Source organism: Lonchura striata, chromosome Z (assembly GCF_046129695.1).
Source record: "Lonchura striata isolate bLonStr1 chromosome Z, bLonStr1.mat, whole genome shotgun sequence".
NCBI lineage: Eukaryota > Metazoa > Chordata > Aves > Passeriformes > Estrildidae > Lonchura > Lonchura striata.
In genome coordinates this window covers 5,626,933-5,652,008 of record NC_134642.1, presented here as the reverse complement: position 1 = coordinate 5,652,008, position 25,076 = coordinate 5,626,933, and the positions used below count along the sequence as shown (strand labels likewise).

General features: G+C 42.0%; 1 protein-coding gene across 2 annotated transcripts in view; it reads left to right on the top strand.

The window, feature by feature from the left end:
• Window positions 1-6,750: 6,750 nt before the first annotated feature.
• Window positions 6,751-25,076, top strand: part of ABCA1 (ATP binding cassette subfamily A member 1) — a 92,052-nt gene continuing 73,726 nt past the window's right edge. Inside the window, exons 1-2 of one of the 2 annotated variants that reach the window (XM_021534836.2) lie at window positions 6,751-6,876; window positions 23,068-23,211. In XM_021534836.2, the coding sequence (XP_021390511.2) occupies window positions 23,146-23,211 (66 nt within the window). In that variant the 5' untranslated portion in view covers window positions 6,751-6,876; window positions 23,068-23,145. Of the gene's footprint in view, window positions 6,877-15,731; window positions 16,009-23,067; window positions 23,212-25,076 lie in introns of those variants that run through there. The other variant, XM_021534834.2, reaches the window with a different exon arrangement.

Here is a 25,076-nt window from a genome sequence, read left to right as displayed (position 1 = left end):
ATCCTTGCTTGTAAGAATGGATTCAGAAATGCTCAGTAATACAGAGTACTCATGAGCTCAGTAGAGGCAAGGAGATGGGAGAACAGGAGGCTATGGTTTTGCCAACAGCAAGAAAGGGTGACTCCTTTTTTGAGGGCACTGTAGTTTACACTAGACAAGAAGCCTTTATCCTCCCTTCTTTTAAACACAGGCACAGGTTATACAGGTTGTACAGAGAAGGTACTCCTTCAGTCGAGGCATTCAGATGTCATCTGCAGACATTTCTGAGTGACAGCTCGAGGGAACCCTGCTGGGGCAAGGGAGGTTGGACTAGATGACATCCACTGGGGCCTTCCTGCCCGACTCATTCTGCAATTGTGTGAGATGCTCTCAGAAGGTCTGAGGCACTCTTCCAGCCCCAGGAGAGACACAGTGTGAGCTGGGGAAGCTGCTGGAGACCCTAAAAGCACAGCTTTGCTTTTGTGGAGGCCATGAGGCTCTTTGGCTTGTGTTATGCAGCAAGATTAGGCAAAAACCTTCCTGGGCCTGAGGATGGCTTGCTCTAAGTATAACTTTTAAGACCAGAGGTGAGGGATAGCACACTCCCTCATGGCCTCTGGTCATGCTGGTGCTGAAGCAAGCAGTATGCTTACAGACTAGCTCCATCCTGTCTTTCCTTCTGGTTCACAGGCTGGTTTTGAGCACGTGATGGTGCATTTTCTTCCCTTCTGGAATGTCGTTATCTAGTGAAGGAAAACATCATTTCCTAAAGCTTATCCCCTTGCTACTAAGATTTGCACTGAACGTTGTTGCCTGCAGCTCAAAAGCTGTGAGTGAAAGAAGTTTTGTTAATCAGGGACTAATTTTATCTCCAATTAAGTCCACAGTCAGCACATGCAGTCAAAATCCCAGGTGCATATCTTCACTGACTTAACTGGGCTACTCGAATTTATGCTGTTTATATAATAAGCTGAAACTTCTGTAGTAACAAACTCACTGTAGGAGTCATTATCAGGAAAAAGTTGCACTGAGTTCCATAACAATTGATGAAGGATATTAAAGAGGCAAATTTTGAGACTTTTTTTTTTAATAGGTTTAGGTTTAAGAAACTAAAGTAATGCAGCTGATCTGGCATTACATTTGGCTGACCTCAAGGAAGTTTTAGTAATTGACCATTTTAACTTACATCTTAGGGGCTTAATTTGATGAAGGTTATATCCTGGATAATCCATGAAGATTCACCCATCAGTACCTAAACTGAGGTTGGATGAAAACATATTGCATACTTTTATTTGGCTTTCGTTGCATTTGATCAGCTTCTATATCTCTTAGGCTTCATTTCTGTTTTGGTATGAATTTTTTTCTTTCTTGTTCCATGCACTGGTGATGTTATTAGCATATAAATTTATAATGGGAGATAAAGTGCAGAATTTTTGAAGCATTTCCCATTGAACTTTCACATTCTGCATAGCTGTCCATTCAGTCCCATGGCTGGCATAGAAACTCTGGCTCACACAGGCCAGCATATTCCCATATCCCTGTCTGGAAATGCATGTGTAATGCACACTGAAATATTTCTACGGAAGTCCTGTCTTGGGCTAACTTTTAGAAGATACACAATTGCACAGAGGAAGGGTGAAACATTAAAAATACTTTCATGCTGTATGCCAGTATGAAGTATACACCTGGAGAACTGAGAAGATCAAAAACTTCATATCAAATTTAAATTGCTACCTAACATAAACTACCAGCATTTTAATTGGCAACTCTACATATTTTCCTTGCTCCTCAAATTATAGGTTAGGTCCAGAGTTGGAAAAATCAGTTTATTTCTGTCAAAGTCAAGGCATTTTTACCACCTAAGTATTTTGCTGTATGTATATTTTACATCTAAAAAGCAGTAATTTTGTTAACAGTGAGCTTCACAACACCCTACTTTATATAGCTAACTGCAGCTGGAATTTCACTCCTATTAATGTTAAGTGTTTGTGACAAATTACAAAGCAAGGCTTGTGATGACGGTCTCTCTTCTTAAAACAACATCAGTCATCTGGAAACTAACCACATGAGAAATTGCTTTTAAATCACCCTTCTCAAACACAAGATAACATTAAGAACTGTTTCTAGTAATTGCTTAAACTGTGGCTTGTTCATATTTGAGCTACAATATATTTATATTTTATTTAAAGGACTTAGAACCATCTTATTAATGAGTGCTGTCAGTTTGAAGCCTGTGTTTATCTTGAAAGACAGAGAGGATGAGCACAAGCACTTTTGTCCCTGTCAGGCACTGGGACAGGCCTGCAATATTCTTTGATTGGGAGGTAGCAACTTCCCAGATTCACTTCTTCACATGGCACAGATAAGCACTTCAAAGCTTTCCCACGGCAGGGCAGAGCAAAAGGTGTACTTAAACCTTCTGTTTCTTTGCAGGTGCAGTAAGTAAACAGCAACTCTTTCCTACTTTCTTCTGTAAAAAGGAAGGGAAGAAAAGTGTGCATGGAAAGTTGCAGTAAACAGCATGTTGTAGCTGCTTGTACTCACTGGGCTGTAAACCAGGCTGGAGTGACTAACACTCCCACGCTAGGTAATATAAATCAAAGCTAGGATGTTCAGGGACAGCCTAGGTTTCTATACAGTAATAACAATGCAATTACTTTTTTCTAAAAGTAATTAAGTAATTTCTATAAGTAATTGTTTCCAAGAAGATCTTATAAAATCTGTCACCATCCTATGACTCAGATATTTCAAACCGAGACAAAACAGCTGCTTAAAATACAGAATAATCTTCAGTGTGTGTCCCAAGATAAGAGTGAGGAATCTTGAAGCAGTGTTTCTGCAACAAGAATGCCAAGTAAAAAAAAAAAAAAAGAGGTGAGCAAAGTTCTTTGAAAAATATTTTTTTTTTATGGAAGAATTGCTGATCTGCTGTCTTTTCTGGTTCTTTAATTTAGTTCAAACTGGATCATCTAGGGCTAAAAAGAACTTGGATTTCCAGATGAAATATCTTAAGAGCTGACAGCTATTAAACTGTGGCTTTCTTTATTACTGAAACCTATCATAGAAACCTTTGGTTTATACCAAGACATTTCTTAGTGTGCTTGTCTAAGCCCACAGTCTTCTGTAGTATTCTGACATTAGGAAACATCAGTCTTTCAGAGTTGACAATGTTGTGTTTTGCCTTGTAGAAGTTACAAGTACAATGAAACAACTTCCTCCTCACTTCCTCCTGTGAGAACACAGCGTGTTTTCCTATTTTTCAGTTGTACCCCTTTATTACACTACATAATATCTTTTCCATGAACAGCAATTTACATGTCCTCTGACCTCTCAGTAACTGGTGCAGCTAACAGCCCCTTTGCCAGTCTGCAGCCCTCCCTTCCACCCAGCCTTGGACCCTACTGTGGGCTGCTTCTTCAAAGCCAATGCAATGAGAGAATGGGTTGAAGGAGAGGAAAAAGCTTTAGGAAAAAGGATCAGGTCTCATCTGAAAGTGCATGTCATGTGAACTGCATATTGGGCATAACTGGCAGGCCTTTAGTTTTGGAAGCTGCAAGGGAAGAGACCATTAATTCCTCTGTGCCAGTTACAGCTGCTGTCAGGTGTTTGAAAGGGATGAAGAAAACCCGCTGCATGCCTAAACCTCAGCTAGGTGAAAGAAGCACATGGCATTTCTGCTCAAACATATTTTAAAAAAGAGCAGCCCATAGGACAGGAGACACTGGAGAAAATGTGATATCTGAGAAATGGACAAAGTGTAGGAGACACATGGAAGGAAGAGACACCGTCTTGGAAAGAGCCACACCACGCCAAAGAAAGGACACCCTGTAGGGAGCTGTGGCACACAGAGGACTCACTGTGAAACAGTGGAATAGTAAGGCAAGAAGCAGTGGAGGAAAATGAGTAAGAAGCAAGGAACAGCAGAAAGAACCATTACAAACTGACCCCAACTGTCCATTTTGCCCAGTGCCTCACAGAAAGAACTGGGGGAAAGAGGCTGATCCTAACACCTATTTGAAAGCAAGGGATATCGAGACCAGAAAGGGGTAGGAGGAGAGGTGCTTAACTTGAGCTTGGGAAGGAAGGACAAAGGTCTTTCCCTAAGTGTTTGTTTATGTCTGCCTTTTTCCTCTCTGTATCTGAATCAGTAGTTGAAATTTATCTTAGCCATCAATATATTAAATTAAGCAGGAAGTCACACATGAGACTGCTTTATTTGCAAAGACCTATCATACCTTCCACAGGAGACAGAAGCCAGAATATTTGCTGTGCATGAAAGAGCTGGGAAGTACAAATGTCTTTAAGAAATCCATAGGAGTCACATGTGCTCGTCTGCCCTGAGATCTCAAACTACTCAAACGTAAGAATAGTTATTCTTAGAAACTATTTGCAGCGTGGCTATTGACTTTGTACAGCCTGCTCATTAGATCTGTGCCCCTTCCCCTGTCATCCTTCTTGTACCATTTATCAATGCTTGTCCCCCACTGACCTCACATCACTGCCATGCCACAAGGAGAAGCAGAACTGGGGAAATGATATCCAGCGGTGCGCAAGGATTTTCCACCATGCTACATGTATTTTAACAGAACAAAATAAATCAAATGCTCCATTAACTTCTCATAAACAGCTGTATATTAGCTGTCTTATTGGAAAATGTTGTTCAAATGTTTTAACCGTTGGCACCAACTACCAGAATTTTGGGAATTCACACTTTCCTTAGAGGAACCTAGATTTAAATAGATACCAATAGCAGAGCAATTGTCAGGTCTTCAGTATTGACAGAGCTGTTTCCACTGAAGTTCAATCACTATTTCTTAAAAAATTGCATCCAATACAACCTCTCTTTCAAACTCCTTTTTCTGTGGGATGAGGCTTAACGCTTTGTTGATTGTAAACTCAATGTGCTCTTTCTCCCTGTGTTCTGACTAACCATGCAGAAATTCTTTGGTTTAGAATTTAAAACTACAATCCAGCAATGTTTGGAAATGTGTAAAATGCAATGCTCTAGCATATGGTGGAAAACACACAGCTGCATTTATACACTAAATAAAGTCCTTGTTTTTATTTCAGTTTTACCACCAGATGAAGGTACAAACAGAATGAATCTGTTGAAGTCAGTCACATTATGAAGCAGTTACACTGGGGAAACCATGGTCAGAATCAGGAACGTTTTTGTTTTGTCCTGCCCTTAGCCCATTTGTGAGATGTTGAAACACAGGCACTAAGGGAAGGAGCTAGGGTCACAGCGAAAATGAACGTCATCTTTTCTTCAGTGTAGAAGGGTCTGCATTATTCATTTGAATATTTACTGCTATCTGTGATACTCCAGTGCATTATGTCAGATTACAATCTGCCTGAGCTCTCTGGAATTTGCTTTCAGGTATTTGTATTTTTGCACCACTTGAAAAAATACCATGGTAGTAGTCTGAGCATGGAAATAAAAGCCGGGAAACCTGAAGATACGGTTCCCTCAGTAACCATGTCATCCAGATTGCTCACAATAAGGCAAAGCATTAACAGCATGAACGAAAACATCAACCACTTCACTGCAGAAGAGAAATGGCAGTGCATTATGTCTGTAGAGGGAACCTGCCTTTTGTGCATTACTTGCTTTCATTCACAGAACATTTTATGCCTTGAAATTGCACTGCTATACTTTCACAAATTGCACTGCATGATTTTACAGGGCTCCTGACATGTAACAAGTGAAAAATTGGAAGGGTTTGCATGATGGATGATTTCTACAGGAGGACTTAATGTTGGAGGACACCTTCAGCAACCAGACAATGTTGCTAAGACCAGGCCATTTCTCTGGTAAACAAAACACACTCACTCACAGATTTTGTATTTGGAACAAGTCAGCTTGCTCACTGTGAACTGTTAAAAATAAATTGATATTTGTTTTTATAAAGTTTGTGAATAGCTGTAAATTTCTCCATAAACTGACACAACTGAATTCATCCTCATTTGTGCCTATTTAAGTGTTACTTTTCACAGTTCCTTTATTGCTGAAAGTCACATGGAGTACAGGACGTCTGGTCCTGTTGAAGCTGTTTACTACTGACCGATACCTTTTAGACCACCACTCTTGGTACACTCAGTACCTTTGCAGCTGTACAGATGAGGACGGATCTGTGCCCAGCTTGTACCGGCTCAGCTCAGGAGATGGGGGGAGCGGTGCAGCCCTGGAGACACTCACAGCCGGTGGGCGGCTGGACCACGCTCGCATCGCAGGTAACTCCGCGCCCGGCTTTCTGCTCTTTCTTCCTAAGATCCCCGAGAAGAGACGCCCTAGGGGCCGGCGCGGGAGGCAACGCGAGGGGCTGGGATGCCTCTCGGCGCACCTGGGAGCGCGGAGCTTCCCAAAAAACCGGCGAACGCGGCTAACCCACGGAGCGCGTCCCGCCGCGTGGCGCCGGGGCGGACACCCGGTTTGTTTTTGGCTGCACCGAGCACGCCCACATGCAAATCGCCGCGCACTCCCCCAGCCTCCCTAGGAGCCGCCGCTGCCGAGGGGAAAGAAAAAGACAAAAGCGGGGAGGAGAGGAGAGGAGAAAAAGAAGGAAGGAAAGAGAAAAGAGAAAGACAAGCGACAGCCAGAAGACCCCGGAGGGAGGAGGAAAGCGGCGTGCGGGGCGGCCCCGGCCGTGCAAGGGGCGGGCTGGGCCGGGCAGCTCCGCGCCGCCCCTATAAAGGGCGCTGCGGGGCGGGGGCGCCCGGCAGCGCGGCGGGGCCGGAGCGGGGCCGGAGCCGGAGCCGGAGCCGGAGGGGATCGCGGAGCGGCGGCGGCTCCCCTCGGCACCCTCGGCACCTCCCCTCGGCACCCTCGGCACCCTCGGCGGCTCCCCTCGGCACCCTCGGCACCCTCGGCACCCTCGGCGGCTGCCGGCCGGGCAGGTAGGCGGGGTGGGGGGAACGCACCCCGGGCGGCTGTCGGGGAGGCTTCGCTCCTCCTGGAACGGGCACAAAGCTAGAGGGGAACGCAAATGAGTGGTGGTGGGGTATGTGTGTGTGTGTGTGTGTGTGTGTGTGTGTGTGTGTGTGTGTGTGTGTGTGTGTGTGTGTGTGTGTGTGTGTGTGTGTGTGTGCGCGCGCTCTGTTATTGTTTTGGTGTTTTTCTGTTTAATTTCTTATTGCTTTGGGGTTTCGTCTTCCGACGTGGTGCCGCTCTCCGTGCCGGCAGCGCGGCTCGGAGGATGGTTTACGGCGTGGCGGTGCATCGGAGAGGGGCTGATAGTGTTTTTGTGTGTGTGTGTGTGAGGGGCGTGGTTGACTGTGCTTAATTTTTGAAAAATAGTTGTTTTATTTTAGCTTATCCTGAGTGAGGCGACTCTGACTTGGCAGCGCTCACGGAGGGTGGCTCACCTTACCGCTGCCTCTCCCGATGGGTGCTAGAAGATAACGGGGGGGTGGTGGGTGGTTCATCCCCTTCACTCCTACGTGAATCCTGTAAAGTCGCGGGGGTGGGATAAGGGGAGGGCCTTGGGATGGGGGGGAGTGTAAAAATAAAAAAAAATCGATGTGGCTGCCTTTGTGATGGGAAGGAGGCTCAGTTATATGCAACAAATTGTGCTGCTGCGTGCCAGACTGTTGCGAAGTCTGGAGTGCTGCATTGCAACCTATCATCAGGCTGTTGTTACAAAAGACGAGCTGCACAGCAGCCCAGATGCTTAAAACATGTCTGGAAAGATACTCGGATTCTGAATTAAAAGTTCTTATTAAATCCTAGTTTTTCCTAGTTTTAACCAGAAGTGCCCCCTTTCCCCCAAGTTGTTGGCCTGGGAAATTTTAAAGTCTGTACAAAAACATACTTAAAGAATCAAAGCTGATTTCAAATGTGTTGGAATACACCTCGGTGAAACATCTAGATTAAAGCCTAAGAATGGGTTGAACATTTTTTTTTTTTTAATTACTGCTATGGATTAATGCATTAAAAAATATTTTCACCTTTGAAAATTAGTTGCTCCTTGTACTGTAGAGAAGAGCCACGTCTTGGGGATGGTCCATTAACAACAGATGGTCAAGCCTGCTGTCGAAAGGCTGTTGTAATGGAGCAGTCTTGCTCAGTTTTGAAAGGGGGTCATGGTAGCAAACATTCAATGCAAATGCTTTTTGTGCTTGGTGCTTGTGGCACAGCTTGACTCTTACAAGTGAGAATGGCAACATATGCTGGCACTTTTCTATCACTCAAATCAGTGTGTGATTCTGTGATGACACAGTAGGATATTAAGCTAAAGGGGCAGTACCTGGGTCTCTGCAGTGTTTTACTGATGTAACAGCTAAAAATGATGTTGGTGGGTCATCATTGTGCACATTTGAATTTTAATTTATGTAAAAGTGAGTTGTGTGACACAGTCTATATCTGGTATGGGCAGGAGCTTAATGCCTTTACTCATGACATTGTTTCTTGTAATCATAATTTAGTGGGGCTGATTATGGTTAAAATTAGAAGTCAACCCTTAATAAAAAGGATGGCCCTATAAATTTGGCCGCATGGAACACAAGTGTTGCATAGTAGAATTTACGTTGAACCTGTTGAGAATATTTAGCATTAAATAATAAAATACAATGTTTTTTTAGCTTATTGTAGGTGTTCTGAAGGGGTTACTAGCTGATGTCTGGGCTACAAGAAATCACATTTTGCTATAATTTGGCATTAGAGAGTAATAATCCAGCAGCTAGCCCGCAACTATTTACAGTAACTTTCCTCCAATAAGTTGCTGCTGAAGGACATGTTGCCATATGATAGTTATGTGAAATAAACACCTTGGGTGCAGCTATATATAAGATTTTAGTGTTTTCCAGAAGTCATGGGAATCTTCTGGCTATTAGTTCCAAATTTCCTCTGAACAGAGCCGCAGAGCAGTGTGAGAAAGTATGTTGAAAGTTTTGTAATTGTCTCTTCACACACAGAGGCTGAGGCACATTTATAAATCAGTGTGCCATAGGCAGCTGTTAGTAAATCTTTTTTGTAATGCTATTTTTTTTTCAAACTCAAACGTCACTCAGTGCTGTATTGATGTGATCAGAGACTTACTTGATCTGATACCAGATTTGGTATATATCGTTCAGGAATAAGCCATAGTGACTTAAACAAAGTAACAGCAGATCTTCTATGCAGATTCTGTGTTGAAGCATTCTCACCTGTTAATCAAGTGTAATACACACATTTAGGAAGGAATTCTTCCCTTGCCTACATCTCTGCAAGGCTGTTCTCTCAGCATTGAGTTCACCTGGCAGAGTTAGACTCACAAAGGCAGAGCAGAAGGAGGATTGGTACTGAGCTCATCCATCTGTGGCCAAATACAATCAGCTCTGCTAGTGTTTATTATGTGCATTGCAGCATGCAGGCACAGTATTTCTTAGGGTGTGGTTTCTCCAGCACTTTAATCCAGAGTAATTGAAGGTTGCTAGTCAGCTAGTAATGGACTGGCTTCATTTCCCCTGGTCTACCTATTCTTTTCTCTCTATGTCTGTTTCATCCTTTGTGCAGGCACTGGAGTTCACCAACCCAGGATGAGTAATTGAAAACAAACTCTCCTCTTTTTGCATGGTGGTTTTGTTTTTTTCACCCCAGCATCCTGTGTTCAGAGTCTTCTCGTGGCTTTGTGAGCACTGGTGCCAGCACAGAGATGATGACAGAAGGGAGCAGAGAGGGACCCAAACTACCACTTTGTTTGAGTAACCTTGAAGCAGGCACCCTCAGTGTTTTTGTAGGTCTTCTAGGCTGGGCAGCACACCAAATCCTGAAATAAGTCCAGAGGCCATGGCTGACCAAACATCATCGTATTTCTCTTTTGCTGGTTATTCTTGATGACTCCTGTGAGAGGAGCTAGAGTCAGGGTTTACCATGTTTACTAAAACACATTTTATGTATAAGCTTGGTTTTCCTTGATTGTCTGAGGCTGCTGGGGACTCTGTCTGCTTTCTTCAGGTCTGGGATGGAAAAAATTCACTCTTCCTAAGATTATTTCATATTTATGCCAGCTAAGAATTTGAATTATGAATGGTAAAAACTTTTTTAGTGTAGTTGATGAGCATGCACATCTGCAGTTGCTGATACTAAGAGTGTAGATAAAAATTACCATGGTAAAACTCTGCTTCTAGTGTTTAAAAGATGATCACCACTGAAAACCCCAAAAGTTAAAATGTCTTATTCTGTAACTGCATGTCTTGCTTGTGTTGGGTACACAAAAGTAATACAGATAATTCAGAAGAAATACCATGACTAAAACCACTGAATGGAGTACCTGAAGTACCCTGTTCCCTTTCTTTAAAATACTTGGCAGCAAAGCTAGTCCTGTCTTTTTTAGCATTTTTTGGTGTGGAGAAAAAGTATTTTTGCTCGCTTCAAGGACCAAGAGACAGACAGAGTAGGATGGAAAACTGTTGATGCAGCTTTCCTGACACAGCAGGCTAGCACTGTAGGAAAAATGGAAGCATTCAGATCTTTATTCATGGGTTATTAGCAAAAAAGCTTGATCATAGATAATAAAAATGCATGTCAGTTTGAATGCCATAAGTATCCGCATACAAGCTGACCTTTTTCCTCTTCTGTTATTTTTCTGGAGGAGTGTTGCTTAGCAGAGTTCTGCTTAATGCAATGGTCTTGGTTTGTGCTATGCTGACTTTGTTAGAGAACAATTGGAGTTGGACAGAAAAAAGAGAGCACAAAGCCTTTCTAATACTGTTCTGACTTGGGCTAGATAGCAAGGCTGTTCTCTGTGAAAGAACAGAGTTTGAGCCTTTTACCACACAGTTCAGACTTAGGTCTGGGGATCTGGTTTCCTTTATAGCAAGTAGCAGGCAGGGTTGTGTGGAAGACAGGTGGCCAAAACCTGTTAGCACTCTACTTGCTTGACTCTTGGAAACAACGTGCAGTTTATTAGTCTGTTTCCAAATGAGTGGCTGTTCCTGGGAGCAAGCAAGCCATGCAGCCAATATTCGTTAGCATAGTACTAGTTAGATTAATAAAGGTCAAAATTAAGCCACATGGAAGGTCTTAAGCCACTAGTAGCAGTTTTGGTGATGTAGGTGACAAAAGCAAGGCTAGGGACCAGGAAAACTTGGATCCCAGCACCTCTGCCCTTCTTGTGATGACTGCTTCCTCTCACCTACTTTCATTATTGTTCTAGTAATGGCATAACCAAAGTTTATATTCTGTATGGTAGAAGTTAAAGTGTGCTTTTTCTCACATTCAGGATGTAACACATCTTTTTTGTAAAGACTTCAGGCTCTGTTTCTAGTGCCAGCAAGCTGTGCTTAAGTCCAATGTTTTTAGAGATATGCCTGCTTTTACAGTTGAATTTTTGTGCCTTAAAAAGAAACAAGCAAGTTATCATAAATGTTCTTTGAGAGCTGTATTAATGAGGAGTATATTGATAGCTTGGGGATCTATTGTTGGCTTTTTTTTCTCGTCCAGTTATTTTAATTATGTTCCTGCAACAGGAGTTTGGCTATGAGTGCAATAAAAACAGTTAGGTCCAAACTTGAATGGTTTAAAAAACCCCAGAACTCTCCTCATTCAAACAATAAAGCTGCACTGAGCTTTTCTGAATGCAGATCCATGGATATTTATTTGTGGTACTAGTATAGGAGCCAAAATTAAAATCTACTCTTCCTCTGCATTTGATGTTTATATTTAATAAACTTAATTTAATGGATCCTTCATTTGTATTTTTATTCTGTGAATGAGAAAAATGCTTTTTATTTAATTTGTCTTAAGGTATTTTAGATATCGTAATTATTCCTTACCCTATTAAATCAGAGTAGCAGTTCTTACTGCTTTACTTCCCATTTCTCTCAAATTTATATTTAAATATTCATGCTAAAGTAATCAATAAGACTTTTTTTTTCTGTGTTTGAAGAGATCTGGACTAGGTTCTTTCTTTTAGCAAACTAATAGAATCACCTGTCTGCCATCAGACATGTTCTTTTATGTTGTTGTGACATACTCTTAATATTCATCTCTACAGCTATTCTCCCAATTACATTCATGTATACAAAACCAGATATAATTGCAAAATGGGATTCTCTGTTGCAGTGTGCTTTGGTGCAAGTGGAACTTTCTCAACACCGTTAAGGATATTCTAAACTTAATGTAAAAAATGTATGTTTTGGATCCTGTGCTATAAAAAACTTGAAAAATTTCTTTTTGCTCATCTTGCTCTCTTGTAAGCATATTGCTTTTCCCACTTCATTCTACTTCTGCACTTGCTTGCTTGTTTGGATTCATTTGGTTGAAATTTAGTTGATCACAGCTCTTTAGCTCTGTGCTTAGTCCACTGAAGCTTTAGGAGCAAACTAATGGAGCTCCATCCTGAAATTTGTGAAACTTCTGAATTGTGAGATGGAGTTTAGGACTTGCACAGATTCTCTCATCCTTCCTTCCTGGGTATGTCTGAGCATGATGTTGAATTAGGCGTATATTAGCCTGCTTTGCATGGCTTTAACTGCCATGCTCACCTAAGAATTGACTCTTCAGTGGTAGGGGTGCTACTGGAGCTGAAGAATAGAAAATGTGAGTAACAACTGTTTGCTCTTTGGATCAGGCAAAATGGGAAGATTGTCACATGCTTTCTGGCAGTGCTCCGAGCTAACAGCCCTGTGCCACAGCCCTGTGCCACATACCTGACTCAGCAGGTATGTGGGCTGCCTTATCATGTGTGCCAGCTATTTTCATATTCTTCTATGAATAACTTTAGAGATAAGTGTTTATTGAGGTCTGTATGGGTTGCCAAGATTGATCATAAATTCATTAGTCTTCATAGATTGATCTGACACAAACTGATCTCAAAAGTACTTGGGTATCTCCTTATCACTTTAGTGGATTACCATCTCCCATATCAGCACAGTTGGATGGTAGCTATGTGGGAGCCAAGGTGGTCTTGTAGGCTTTGCAGACAACTCTGCTCAAGCTGACAATGGCTGCTAAATACTGACTTTGCTGGTTTATTGCTTTCTTTCGTCAATGCCATTTCCTTTCATTGTGCTAGAGGCTTTTTCTTGGCTGATGTTTTTCTGCATAGTTCAGGGATATTTTTGTTTTGTTTGCTGTTACTTATAGCTGTGCACAGATATCAGTGCAGTTGTGTAGATATCAAGTTTAACAGACAGCTTATTCTTTTTGCCTCTGAATCTTGAAGGCACCACTGTGATGTTCTCTACACTATAAGCAATGTTGTGTTCTGCTCTGTTGCTGAAAACATGCTGGTTGATGGCATGATGTTCCCAAATGGCAAAGATAGAGAGGAAGATAACACTACAATTTCTTTTGATGTTGTAGGACAGGCATACACTTAAACTACAGTTTAATCTTGTACTGAACACCTTTAGTGTCCTTGTCTTGTCCCAAGATAAACAACAAATTCCAAAAGCAAGATGTAGCGGAAATGACTTCTTTCCAGAAAAGTCCTTACGAATGTGATGACAAAGGTACAAGGCTTCATAACTTTGCTCAGTAGAAGACAGAAATATGCCAGATGCTTCAGTGACTCTGCAGTAGGATCATGGAGCACCTGTCACTGTTGTGCTTTTTAAAAGCAGGTATCTGATCAGTGTAAATAATTCAGTGACCAGAATGTTCTGTGGAAGGGGTGGTGGTTGAAAGTGTTTCTCTCCTAACATTGTCTGAACATGTGGATTTCTTTTGGGAAAAGCTGCTTTCTTAGGGAGGCTGTGTCTTCCTTCTCCCCTTTGTGATTGCTGCCAAGCAGAAAGGTACCTTTTGCAATGTGAATTTCTTTACCCCTGTTTCCTAGTTGCAATTATATTATCCTTCAACGGGATGTGTCAAAAAATGGATGGGAAAAGTGACTGGGATTGTGTAGCACAGCTTTTTGCAAACTGTGCTGATGATACTATACTCAAAGAGCAAAGCCTAATGCCATGAATTGAGCTCAAATGTCGCAATTATTATTTTAGCAGGATGTTCTATTATTTCTACATTCCACTAAAAAAAAGCCATTCTGTGAGAGCCAAAAAAAAAAAAAAATCTGCTAATATGGACTATGGATTCTTGGACATTGGCCGTGATAGAGCAAATCACATTTTGTGTTTGTTTTTGCCTTAAAATGGATATATTCTTGCCCTTTTTTTCTTCCACAAGCAAAGTAGTGGACACTCAGTGTAATGTAGGAAGTTGAAATGCTTCATGTATTTCACAACCTTCTAGTGGAAGCTGTTGGCTTTTTTTTTTTTTTTTTTTGTAAAATAGATGACTGCATTTCATCTTGTGTATTATACTTGACACTTAAGCAATCCTCTTGCCTAAGTGCATACCACAGTCCCTTGCATGTGGATTCTTTACGGTAAGTCCAGCTATGGTGCATACAGACTTGACATCTTCCATTGCATTGGAGTTGTGCTTGTTTTCATCAAGCATGCTAGAAGTAATGAGAGCCAGTTGTTGTGGTCATTCTGATAGGCAGATATTGCTGACCTTTGACAGGTTTTTCAAAATTTCAAAAATTAAAATTTTCAAAATTACTCTGCATGTTGTGTCACAAGGGAAGGTTGTAAAGCAGCAGCCATTTTTTGAAAATGTGCATGTGCGTAGATATTTTAAGGAGACACTGAGGGCTCTGAAAAATGTAGTCCAGTCTTTATAATGGAGCAGTTTGCAAGCTAGTGTTTTCCTCTGTGATGAAGTTTCGTGTGATTTTTTTTTTTTTTTTTTTTCCCGATTGGAAAGGATAGGCCCACCAGTGTCTCAGAAATATATCCTAGGAGTTTGGCTTTGACAGAAGAGGCAAGTTAGATACTCTGAACAGTTTAGGACCAGGAATGTCAGTGTTCATTGTATTAATTTTGGGCCTAAATCATCATCTGCTCATCTGTTCATAGTGGAGCATTCAGAAGAACTCAGCACATAATATACTGACTTACAAAATAGCCATTTGCTCAATTCTCATCCCAAGGCTAAATAACTTTAGAAGCCCCTTGCCATTTTGCCCAAAGATCTGGGAAGCCAGATTGCTGCTCCTGACATGACATTGTGTGACCATCAGTCATGTCAGAGCAAGATCCAGGCTTGCTCTTCTGTGTAGTACCTAGTGCAGCAAATACAGCCTAACACTGGGCTTGAGTTCTGTCACTAGTTGTTTTCATAGCAGCAGTTCAAGCAGGTTGTGAACAAGTATTTTATTGTTGGCCTGTGCTGAAAGGAGTCATTTTTCTTTGGTTGTCTCCAATATCCTGTGAGGTTGGAGCCCCCTTAAATAATAATGTGAAATTATTTATTCAGTGTTTTGTAGCTGTGTGTATGCTGTTGCAAGGGTTCTGTTGATGAATGGGGGGCTCTGTGTCTTTGACCAGAGGTGGCAAGTTGCTAGAGGTAATCTATAAGCCTGCATCATCAGATTCCTGGTATTTTGGCATTGCCCTTTAAATGTTGGTTTTACCAAATTTTATATGCTCCTCAAGGAGGGAAAACAAATTCAGTTGGATGGCTATGTTGAAAGTAATTTACTGGTTGCCTTCAGTATTAGTAAGCACTGGAGAACAAAACTGGAATCTGTTCACTCCATAACCCAAGGCCAGGTAGTCAGTGTGAGAAGTAAACCAGTAGAGGATCTTGCCAAGAGCTGCCACTAAAATATTGTTGTTTGTCATCCTAATCAAATTCTTGTGTGCTTTACCCAGAAGCTCTCCAATCACATTGGTAGGAACAAGGAATTGCTGTAAACTCTGTGACATGACCTGGGTGATTTTTAAGAGGAAAGCACTTCTCACTGAAGAGCTCTTTAGGTGCAATAGAAGACTTTGTGTCCCTTATCCATTTGGCAAAAGGGACAGAAATGTCCTCTATGGTGAGGTTATGAAAGAGCAGCTTTTAGTGTCCCTGTGCCTCCAGTGATAACGATCCTGTGTCCCAGGCAAGAGCCCATAGGTCCAAAGCTCACACCTCCACTGCTGATCCTGCACTGGTTGTGTTTGCTACAGACTCCAGCAGTGCTTAAGCCAGGAGGTGGACGTGTAGGATCTGATGGTTTCATTCTAATCTCTGCTTTTGCTTGCTTGTGGCCTTAGGTGAGTTGACTGAACTCTGTGCTGCTAATGCTTTTTATGGCACTTTTTTGCAAAATATTCCGGGCTCTTGGGTTAAAGGATTACTTTAAAAGATTGGTACTGTTATTTGTGTGAAATTGTTATTGTTCAGGGGGCTGTTTCCCCTCTTTCCTAGAGCTCCAGTAGATGTCATAAGTTTTTTGGCTGCTTGGAAGTTTTAGTGATGGGAATGCCAGTTTTGCAAGCTTACTGTGACTTTAGGTCACAGAATGGACATCACTTTTGGTGCTTTATTAATTGCCTGCTTCCACTGCCTGCTGGGGATTTTATGTCCAATTACATCTCTAGCAACAGGACAAAAATTGCTTGCATTTGTCCACAGCTGCTCTTTATGTGGCCTAATCTTAACATAATTGGGATCAATACTGTTTTTCTCCTTCTAGTTACTGTGCGGAAGAAGGGAAATCCTGGTGTTCAGCTGAGAAGTGGCCAAGGCTCTAGAACCTGATCTGGGGACTTGGTTCTAGACTCTAGACTTAATTGCACCTCTGCTACACTAATGCCCATCCAGGCCACTAGTCCTCTGGTGGTTTGTCTTGTGTAGATCAGTGTAGTGGTTTTGGTTGACCAATTTAAGATTTCCTGGCCAATGCACCAATTAATGTGGTGGGTTCAGTGCTGGCCAACTGTTAGTGCACCCACTAGAATATACTTACTCATTTCTTGCTGTGAGATAGGATTAGGAGGAAGGCAAAACAGGCTCAGAACTTTAAAAGGGTATAAAGAAAGCTTTATTAACAATAACTAAAAAAAGAATAATGAGAATAAAACCTTTAGAACAGTTCTCCTCCCTCCACCTCCATACACCCTCTTTTCTTTCTCACTGACAATGTAAAGAGAAAAAACTTGGGATTTCTAAGTCAGTTCTGTTCTAGAACTACTTCTAGAATAGTCTTTCTTCAGTTCACTTAGGGAAAAGAGTTTCCCTTGCCATGCCATGGAGGCTTCTCCACCAGAAGCAGTTCTCTTGTAGCTTTTAATTTCCATGAATAGCAGACCCATGGGAATCTGCAATTGTGAAATCACTCCCATCTTTCACAGCTTTCCCACAGCTGCGTTTAGGGGCCATGCCAACTTATGGGGTACTATTTTAAAGATGAGCTGTTCAAGAGCAAAGGTTCTCTTTATCTCTGAGATTGTCTTCATCTCTGGGAGCAGAGGTCTTCTTCTTTCCCTGGGGGAAGAGGGTCTTCATCACTCCTCTCTCTGTTCAAACTTCTCATGGGATCACCACTACTTCAAAATCTGCTTGCTTTAGCATAGATGCCTTGGCTCGTATCTTTGAACGTGTCATCTCCACATACTTTACAACGAGTTATTGGAAAAAGAGTCTGATGTATCATTTACTTTCCTCTCCGTAGCCTTACAAGAGGATTTCAACCCAAGTTTAAGCCATATTCTCATTCTCCTTCTATCTGGGACTTGACTCTTTCTTCATTAACCTTGATGTCTTCATGTTGTTCCTCTGTGTGTCTTGACTCTGTCCTTTTCTCTCACTGGAGGGAGGATTAAAGGTCTGCAAGTCTTATTTATGCATTGGAAGGGTCGGTATCTCACCCGGGGCCTGCTGAGCGATCCCTGCCGGGCGGCAGCCGAGGCAATGGCAGTGATGGATTTTCAGCACTGGGGCTGTGTCAGGATGGGCTGGGTGTTCATTTCCAGCTGCAGGGCTGCCTCTGGCCTCGGACACAGGACACAGCGCGGTGGCCACACTGTGGGGACGAGATGTGAACAGCACGGCCATGGCCTCAGCCTGTGGCCTCCCCTCCCTCACCCAGCCAGGAGCGGGGAAGAACTCTCTCTGCAAACCAGAAGAGAGATTTTTCTTGGGCTTTGTTCGTCTTTAACATGCGTGTTCATGGAGGCGTATTCAGCTTTCTAGTGGTTTAATCAACTGTCAGTTTTCAAAGCTAGTTACTGAGTGGTTTTGGCACAGAGGAAACTCTTTAGCAGCTTCACTTAGAAAATCACTTCTGTGATTGGCTTCTTCCCTCCTCACCAAATACCAATTAGGGCAAAACCAGCACAATCAGAATGTCAGTTCATGAGTGAGGCACTTCTGATCTGCCTTCATCCCACAATCCTGAGAGGGATCTGCTCGCCACTGATGGCATACAGATCACTGGAGGACTCTGACTCTAGGATTTGCAGAAATCACATGGCTCATGGTATTGTTTCCTCCACAAAATGCAGCTTGACACTACCTAAAAGAAATTAAATGTCAAGATATTTATCAGTGTTCATAAAGAGGACTATAATCCTGCAGAAATCCAATGTTTATGTTTTAGTTGCTTCTTCCAAACTGAGTCTCATTTGACTTGTATAGACAAGATCTATTGGAGTTAAGCAGATGTACCAATTTTTTGTCTGGGGCAGGAAGCAGAAGTGCTAGATCATGTCTGCTTGTGAGAAAGGAAAGTGATGGCTCCTGTAGCTCATGAGGGCATCATGTGTAGCTGTTAGATTTGTACTCTCCATGGCCACTTGTTCTGTGGAGAATTGCCAGTGGTGGTAGCTTCTGTGATAAGGAAAATGTGGCTTAAAGGATGGGGGCTGCTAGCTTATTTCATGGAGTCCACTGAGCATTCCATCAACTGGTGAAAGCTTTTTAGCTCTGCTGACAAGGACTTTGTTTAAATAGTCTATAGTGTCTTGCCAGAACCCTGAAATGTTCCAGTCTCATAAGGTTTGGTAAGTTCACTTTGTTCCCTCTTGAAATAGTGATTTTTTTTCTCTAGGGGAAAGGTTTTTTTGCCTACCCAAAGAAAGCAAACAGCTGCATTGTTTGCAGAAAGCTGCTTTTGAAGGCTATTTTATGTTTACTTAGTACAGACAACAGGCAAGGGGGTGGAGAACTGATTTTCTGCCACATTTTACTCTCTAAATCTACAGCTGTAAAAAGGGAGGGATTATTTATTAGCAATAAATGAATTTATTAGCATTTATTATTATTTATTTAAGAGGGATTAAGTCTGGAGACTGTTGGTCTACCAACTAATGGACTTATCAACAGCCATTCTACTTTGAAAGAGCAGCTAGCACCCTTTCTAGAGAGAAAGGGCTGGCCAAAGGATGTGTTTCATTGTCATTATTTTCAGAGGTTGCCCTGTACCCTAACTTTCTCTTGAGTAATTTTCTGAATTGCAGAAAATGAGATAAAACTGCAGCTGTGTATGTCGGGAGGCTGTTCAGGACTTCTGCAGCAGGGCAAAATGGAGGGAGTCTTCTGCAAAGACAGACCATGGGACAAGTGTGTGTAATCTGTGCTTTAATTGTGTGGTTGGGTGTTGTACTGTGGTACTTCATATCACAGGAAAACTAATGCTATGGGGATGGATCCCTGCAGCTTTTCTTACTCTAGACAGAAAGTAGTATTTCTGCTTCAGGCAGTTCTGGATGAGTGTTAGGTGTGGTCATTGATAGCTGCTGTTGGCTCAAAATTTTACACAGGTGAGACATAAAATCCATCATTGGAAACTAACAGAGTTTTGGCACGGCAGTACTAAATGGCGAGTTGTATTTCCCAGCTATGTTGAACTTACCAAACTGGTCTGAAGTGGTGATAAAGTGGGACTTCAGCTCTAACCAAGTTGGAAGTGTTGGGTTCATCAGTTATCTGAGTCTCTGCTTACAGTTCTTGCCTATTGCGAGCTGGAAGAACATCTGAAAGGATGCTCAGCCACTTTCCCCTGGTATTAGTTTGCTGAGTGCTTTCTGATGGATTAGTTATTCAAGTGAACCTTGTGTCAGCAATGAACCAAGTATATCAGCTTCTGTGGATGAAAATCACAGGTGACTACTAACAAACCTATTCATCAGTCTGTAACACATACTGACTGGGGCATACAGTGTCATTGCAGCTGTCACCCAAGCATGGCTGGAAGAACTGGATACTCTTCAGGCTCAGGTGCACTTCCATTCTTGATTAGCCCACTGTTAGGCTCCATGCCCTACATTAATGCAGAGATTTAGCTGGTATGCCTACATCTGGACAGTCATTAAAAGTCAGTATTTTTATGTCAGTTAAAACTTTTGTCCAGGCAGAGCAGGCCAGATCATTTGTTTTCTTCCCAGTAAAGTTTAGCTTAGAAAGCTGAAGTTCAAGCAGGTGGCACAGCTGAGTCTTCCTAGCTGTGCATGCTTCTGGCTGGTCAGCTGAGATGAGTTAAATGATAAAATACATGCCTTTAGCTCGCTACAGTTTGCTGACATGAGGTAATCTATAAAGCAGTATTTCCATGCTCTGGATCCTGTGGACTGACTGCAGTTGCAAGGGATCAGTATCTGAATTTTCACTGATCTGCATTAAACCAGCTACCCTTTGATTTGGGTACCCTTTGATTTGGGTTCAGTCATTCCACAAATTGATTGAACTTCTGTTTTGCCTCTGTGCAGGATATTAAGGTGCAGGAATAGGATCTAATTCCATTGATGAGAATACCAAAAGTCCCTTTGACTCTCCATGTGATACTTCTTGTACGCTTCTTGAGGCACTTCATTCTTATGGGTTTTGGTGTTTAGCTTTAATTTCTGGAAAACAGTGGAAGTTAGGGTTTTTTTGCAGAGATTTAACACTATTGGGGGCATGGGAATGAAGTATGGAGTGGGTACTCTGAACACCCTTCTGAAGATAAAAAACAGCTATTGCATAACTACCCGTGACTGTTAGAAGGCTATACAGTCCCTTCCAGTCCTCTGCTTCTGTATGCCAAAATTGTGCAATGGCTGCAGGATTAGACTCGGGCAGCAAAGATTTTGTGGCATGGTGGAGAGCACAAAAAAATCAAATGGAGGTCTGTGACCCGCAGACCAGTACCAGTATCCTTGTGGGAAAATGCATTAAAAGAGCAATTATCTTAGTGTTCTTAAAAAGACTTTTGTACCGTATTAGTGGTCAGTAAGTGCTTGTGTACTATGTGAGAAGTAATCCAGGTTCCCCTTTAGAGTAAGTAAAAGTATTGCTAAATCCCTGAAATAATATTCAGAAACTTAAGAGTAGAGGTAGTACAAAGAAGAGGTAACAATATTCCCTACTTAGCTGTGTTGCTAGGTTGACTGCAGCTTTAGATATGTAATATTGGCATCAAGAGGAGGTGCTTCAAAGACCCCCCTACCCCCCCATATCCAAGGCTGTAAGCAGAGGGGTGCTTTGGGTCTGTGAGCATGGATGCAGTCATCAGCCAGGATTTGTCCTCGGGTTTTTCCCTGCTGTGGGTGTGCCAGTAGCATGCCCAATACCTTTTGCTACATATTCCTGGTAAGTCATGGTTTACCAGCCAGATGTGCATGGATCTGCCGTGTGTTAGTGTCAGGGTGCTTCACCCAGCAGGATGCACTGGGCAGGGAAGGATGGCTGTCCTGCCTGACGAGCTGGGCACGACTCTGTGAAGGTGCATCTGTGGAGGTCTGTCAGCGAGTTAGAGCAGCATCTGGCAGAAGTTATTGAGACTGTGCTGACTGCATGCTCTGCTGCTGCTGTGAGGTTTAGTTTGTAAGGTTTTGTATGCATCTATTACTCCTCTTTGGTTCTCTGTACTGGTGTTAAGAAGCACTGTTGTCCTGTTGTGATACTACTGTGTAATCGCCTACAGAACTCAGTGTCACAGGTTTATTTTTGTTAGTCATGTTAGAGAATTTTTTTTTGTAACACAGACCTACATTATTAAGAGAAGTTTTTAGTCTGCAAGTCATTGTAGTAATGGAATTTACTTTTGGATGTTACTTAAAGATGAAAATTGTTCATCACCTCAAAGCTCACATCCTTAACTTTTTATCTAATGTTACTCCAATGTAGGTCTGGCCAGAGAATTTCCCAAGGAAGCCTTGTGTTCCTAGGACATTTACAAATTTTTGGTAATCGTTTCAATGCAGTTTGCAATCAGACATGCAACTCTGAATCTTAAGGCTAGGTTACTGTTGTGTGAGACATCAGATTCAAAAGTATGTGTGTTCCAAATTTAGCAGGTATTGGAAAGAGTGATTCTCTTGCTGTATGTTTGAATCAACTGCTAGTTTTCCTCTTAATGCTGATTCTATCAGCAAAGTGTATTCAGGTACATGAATCAGAATTAATTTAATGTGGTTTAACTAAGTTCCTGTGCAGACACTTACTCAAGATTCAACTGCTCTTAATTTGAAGTGGCCTTAAAACTTGGAAGTAAATTAAGATATGCTGAATTAATTCTGGGAAAATGGTTTCATGACATTTAACTAATATAGTGAAAGCTCACCGTAGAGCTTTAAGATTGAGCCTTGTTGGAATGGTACTATACTATGTTCTTATTAATTGCCACCAAAGAGATTAATTTTTAAAAATTATTAATATTTTTTAATCCTCTGTGCTCTTGTACTGTAGCAAGACACACATTTAATGCACAACAGTGTTGGAGGCCAGGTGGTTACAAGACTTGAACACAGACTCAACAACAATTTTTTTTTCACTTCATTTAAATGTTAACAACCCTATCATCCTTCTTAGTTACTTACCTTCATGGGAATGGGCATTTCTCCCTTGCCTGTTAAATGCACAGCACTTTCTCCTACAAATGGTGTTGATTGGACTTCAAACAAAGGTTTTCCTAATTTGACAGACAGCTTTTCACCATTATAAAAGTGAATATGGAAAGAGGCTTTAAGGAAAAAGGTTGAATTGTATGGTTCAGACTTAGTCAGAAGGATATTTAAATAGTTTTTCAAAGCCTGTTACTTATTCTCACTCTGAGCTGTCCTTGCACTTGGAATTTCTGAGGCAGAAAATAAGAAAATTATATAGCAAACCTCTTTTTGTGCTTTGGAGCTCTGAGATGAGAAAAAGTGAGTCTAAATCTGAGCTTACTGAGACCCATGAGACTTGGTTGGAGAGAATAGGGTAAGAAAGAAGGCAGTGGGGTGTTCCACGGAGGCACTGCAGGGTCACAGAGTACAGCTTCTTGTCTTTCCCTGTCTTGTTGCCTTTTCTGTTTTGAATGACAGAACTTTCCCCTTCCAACTTTTTTTCCTGTTTTTCTTTTCTTTCGCTAGTTAATGCCTGGCCACAACATCTGTACTGTGGACTGCTGCTGCTACACAAAGAGAGCTTCTAGGCTTTGCTGAAGGAAGATGGCTTTCTGGACGCAGCTGGGATTGCTGCTATGGAAGAACTTCACGTACAGAAGAAGACAGACTGTAAGTATTAGCCCAAGGGTGTTTTGAGATCTTAAGTTACCATCTTGTAGCTTTCAAGCCTATACAGCTTTTCAAGAAAAACTGGCAAACATCCTGTACCTTACTTAATGTTCCTCCTCTAATGATCCCTGCCTGAGCAATTGGTCTGGCTTTGGAAAGACTGTATTCAAACTGGATAGAGTGGTGGGTGGACAGAAACCAGAGGGCTTGAAGGTGCTCAATACTTCTGTCCTGATTTCCAGTGTGAGAGTGTGTTTGAGTACAGATCAGGCAAGGAGGGTGCATGACTGCTGTGTGCAGCAACAAAGATGTGAAATGAAAACCTGTGCTGTGACCTGCTCTGCTCTGTGGGTGAGGCATTGCCAGGCTGCAAGGATGCACCCATGAGTCTAAAACCTTTTGAATGCTGCAAGCTGCAACAATGACAACAAAATCCTGCCACTTCCTCATGGCAGAAGTGGCAGAGACAATAGCAGACATGTCCAGTCACTTTAATAATTGCGAGTATCCCAAACCTGCTATGTAACTTTACAACAGAAGATATAGATTAAGTGGATGGTGTGAAACATATTCTTGCACTGGCATGAGGGTAGACCCAGGCAACTGATGTTCTTCTGCCAAGGTGTGTTCTGAGTGGCTGAAAATGCTGTCCTCACCATCTGTTAACAGTGTGGAAATCTACGTGTTAAAAATAGACAATACATAAGAAGAATTTCTCCTTGTGATAAAAAGGACACAGGAGTGTGGATCCAGTATGGTGTTCTTGAAATTCTTTTGCCTTTAGATTGAGACCTCATAGGATGCTGTACCTCTTGCAAGCAGCTAAAAGTCTGAGAAAGCATGGGGGTTTAGGGAATACCTGTGTTGGACAAGGGTGTGATTTGTGCAGACTTGTTCAGAGGATCTGACCTTGAGGAGGTATCAGTAGGGAATGCAAAAGGAACACGAATTAATGAAGTGGTGAGTGGAAAGTGGTCTCTGATAAGCTTTCTGAACCTTTCAAATGTCAGGATGCTTGCCAGCTGCTTGGGTTGTTTTAGGAACTCAGTGTCACAAGAGAGGAAAGCCTATCATATTTACCACTGGTAATGGTCACAGTCCCTGAAGTCTTCACTGAGGTGTCTGAGGCTTGTTTCTACAGGACTTGGGTCCAGTGAATTCAGAGCTGGAATTAGTCCACTGTTAAATAAAACAGACAAGGGGCTCACCACCTCTGTCTTTTCTTGTATATAAACATAGCTGCCAATGATGACAAAGTTTTTGTTTTGTGTGTTTTTGCCCTTTATGGAGCTTGATCTTCCAGGATAGGACTGCCCACCAGAGGGGTCATGGATTGTGTCAACTGCAAGGAGTGAGCCTGTCTGCTCTCTGAATGTGCGTTATATCCTGGCCTTGTGAACAGTCTCCTAGTTTAGAAAAATGTTACAAATGAAGCTGGGGAAGTAGTCTCAAAGCTGGCTGTGGCTCCTTAAGGTTGTCTCATCTCAGCAATTGCCCATGTAACCTAGGCCCTAAGAGCTAAAAATACTCTTCCTATCCTGCTACTAGAGGTCTAAATTTTGCAGGTTACCAGACTGCCTTTAGAAAGTAGGGGAATTCTAGAATGTTGTGGGATTTTCTGGAGTGATGTCTAAACTAGATAAACCAGGAGGCTATTTCAGGGGAGCTGAATTTTACAGTGGGAATGATGGTTTGATATGTTTTTGCCAGGATCTTCTGAAGATAATAGATCATAGAGACATTAAGACTGGAAAAGACCTCCAAAATCATAAAATCCAGCCTTTGTCTGAACACCACCATGCCAGCTAAACTCTACCACTAAATGCCATGCCCAGTTATTTTTTGAACACTTCTAGGGACAGCAA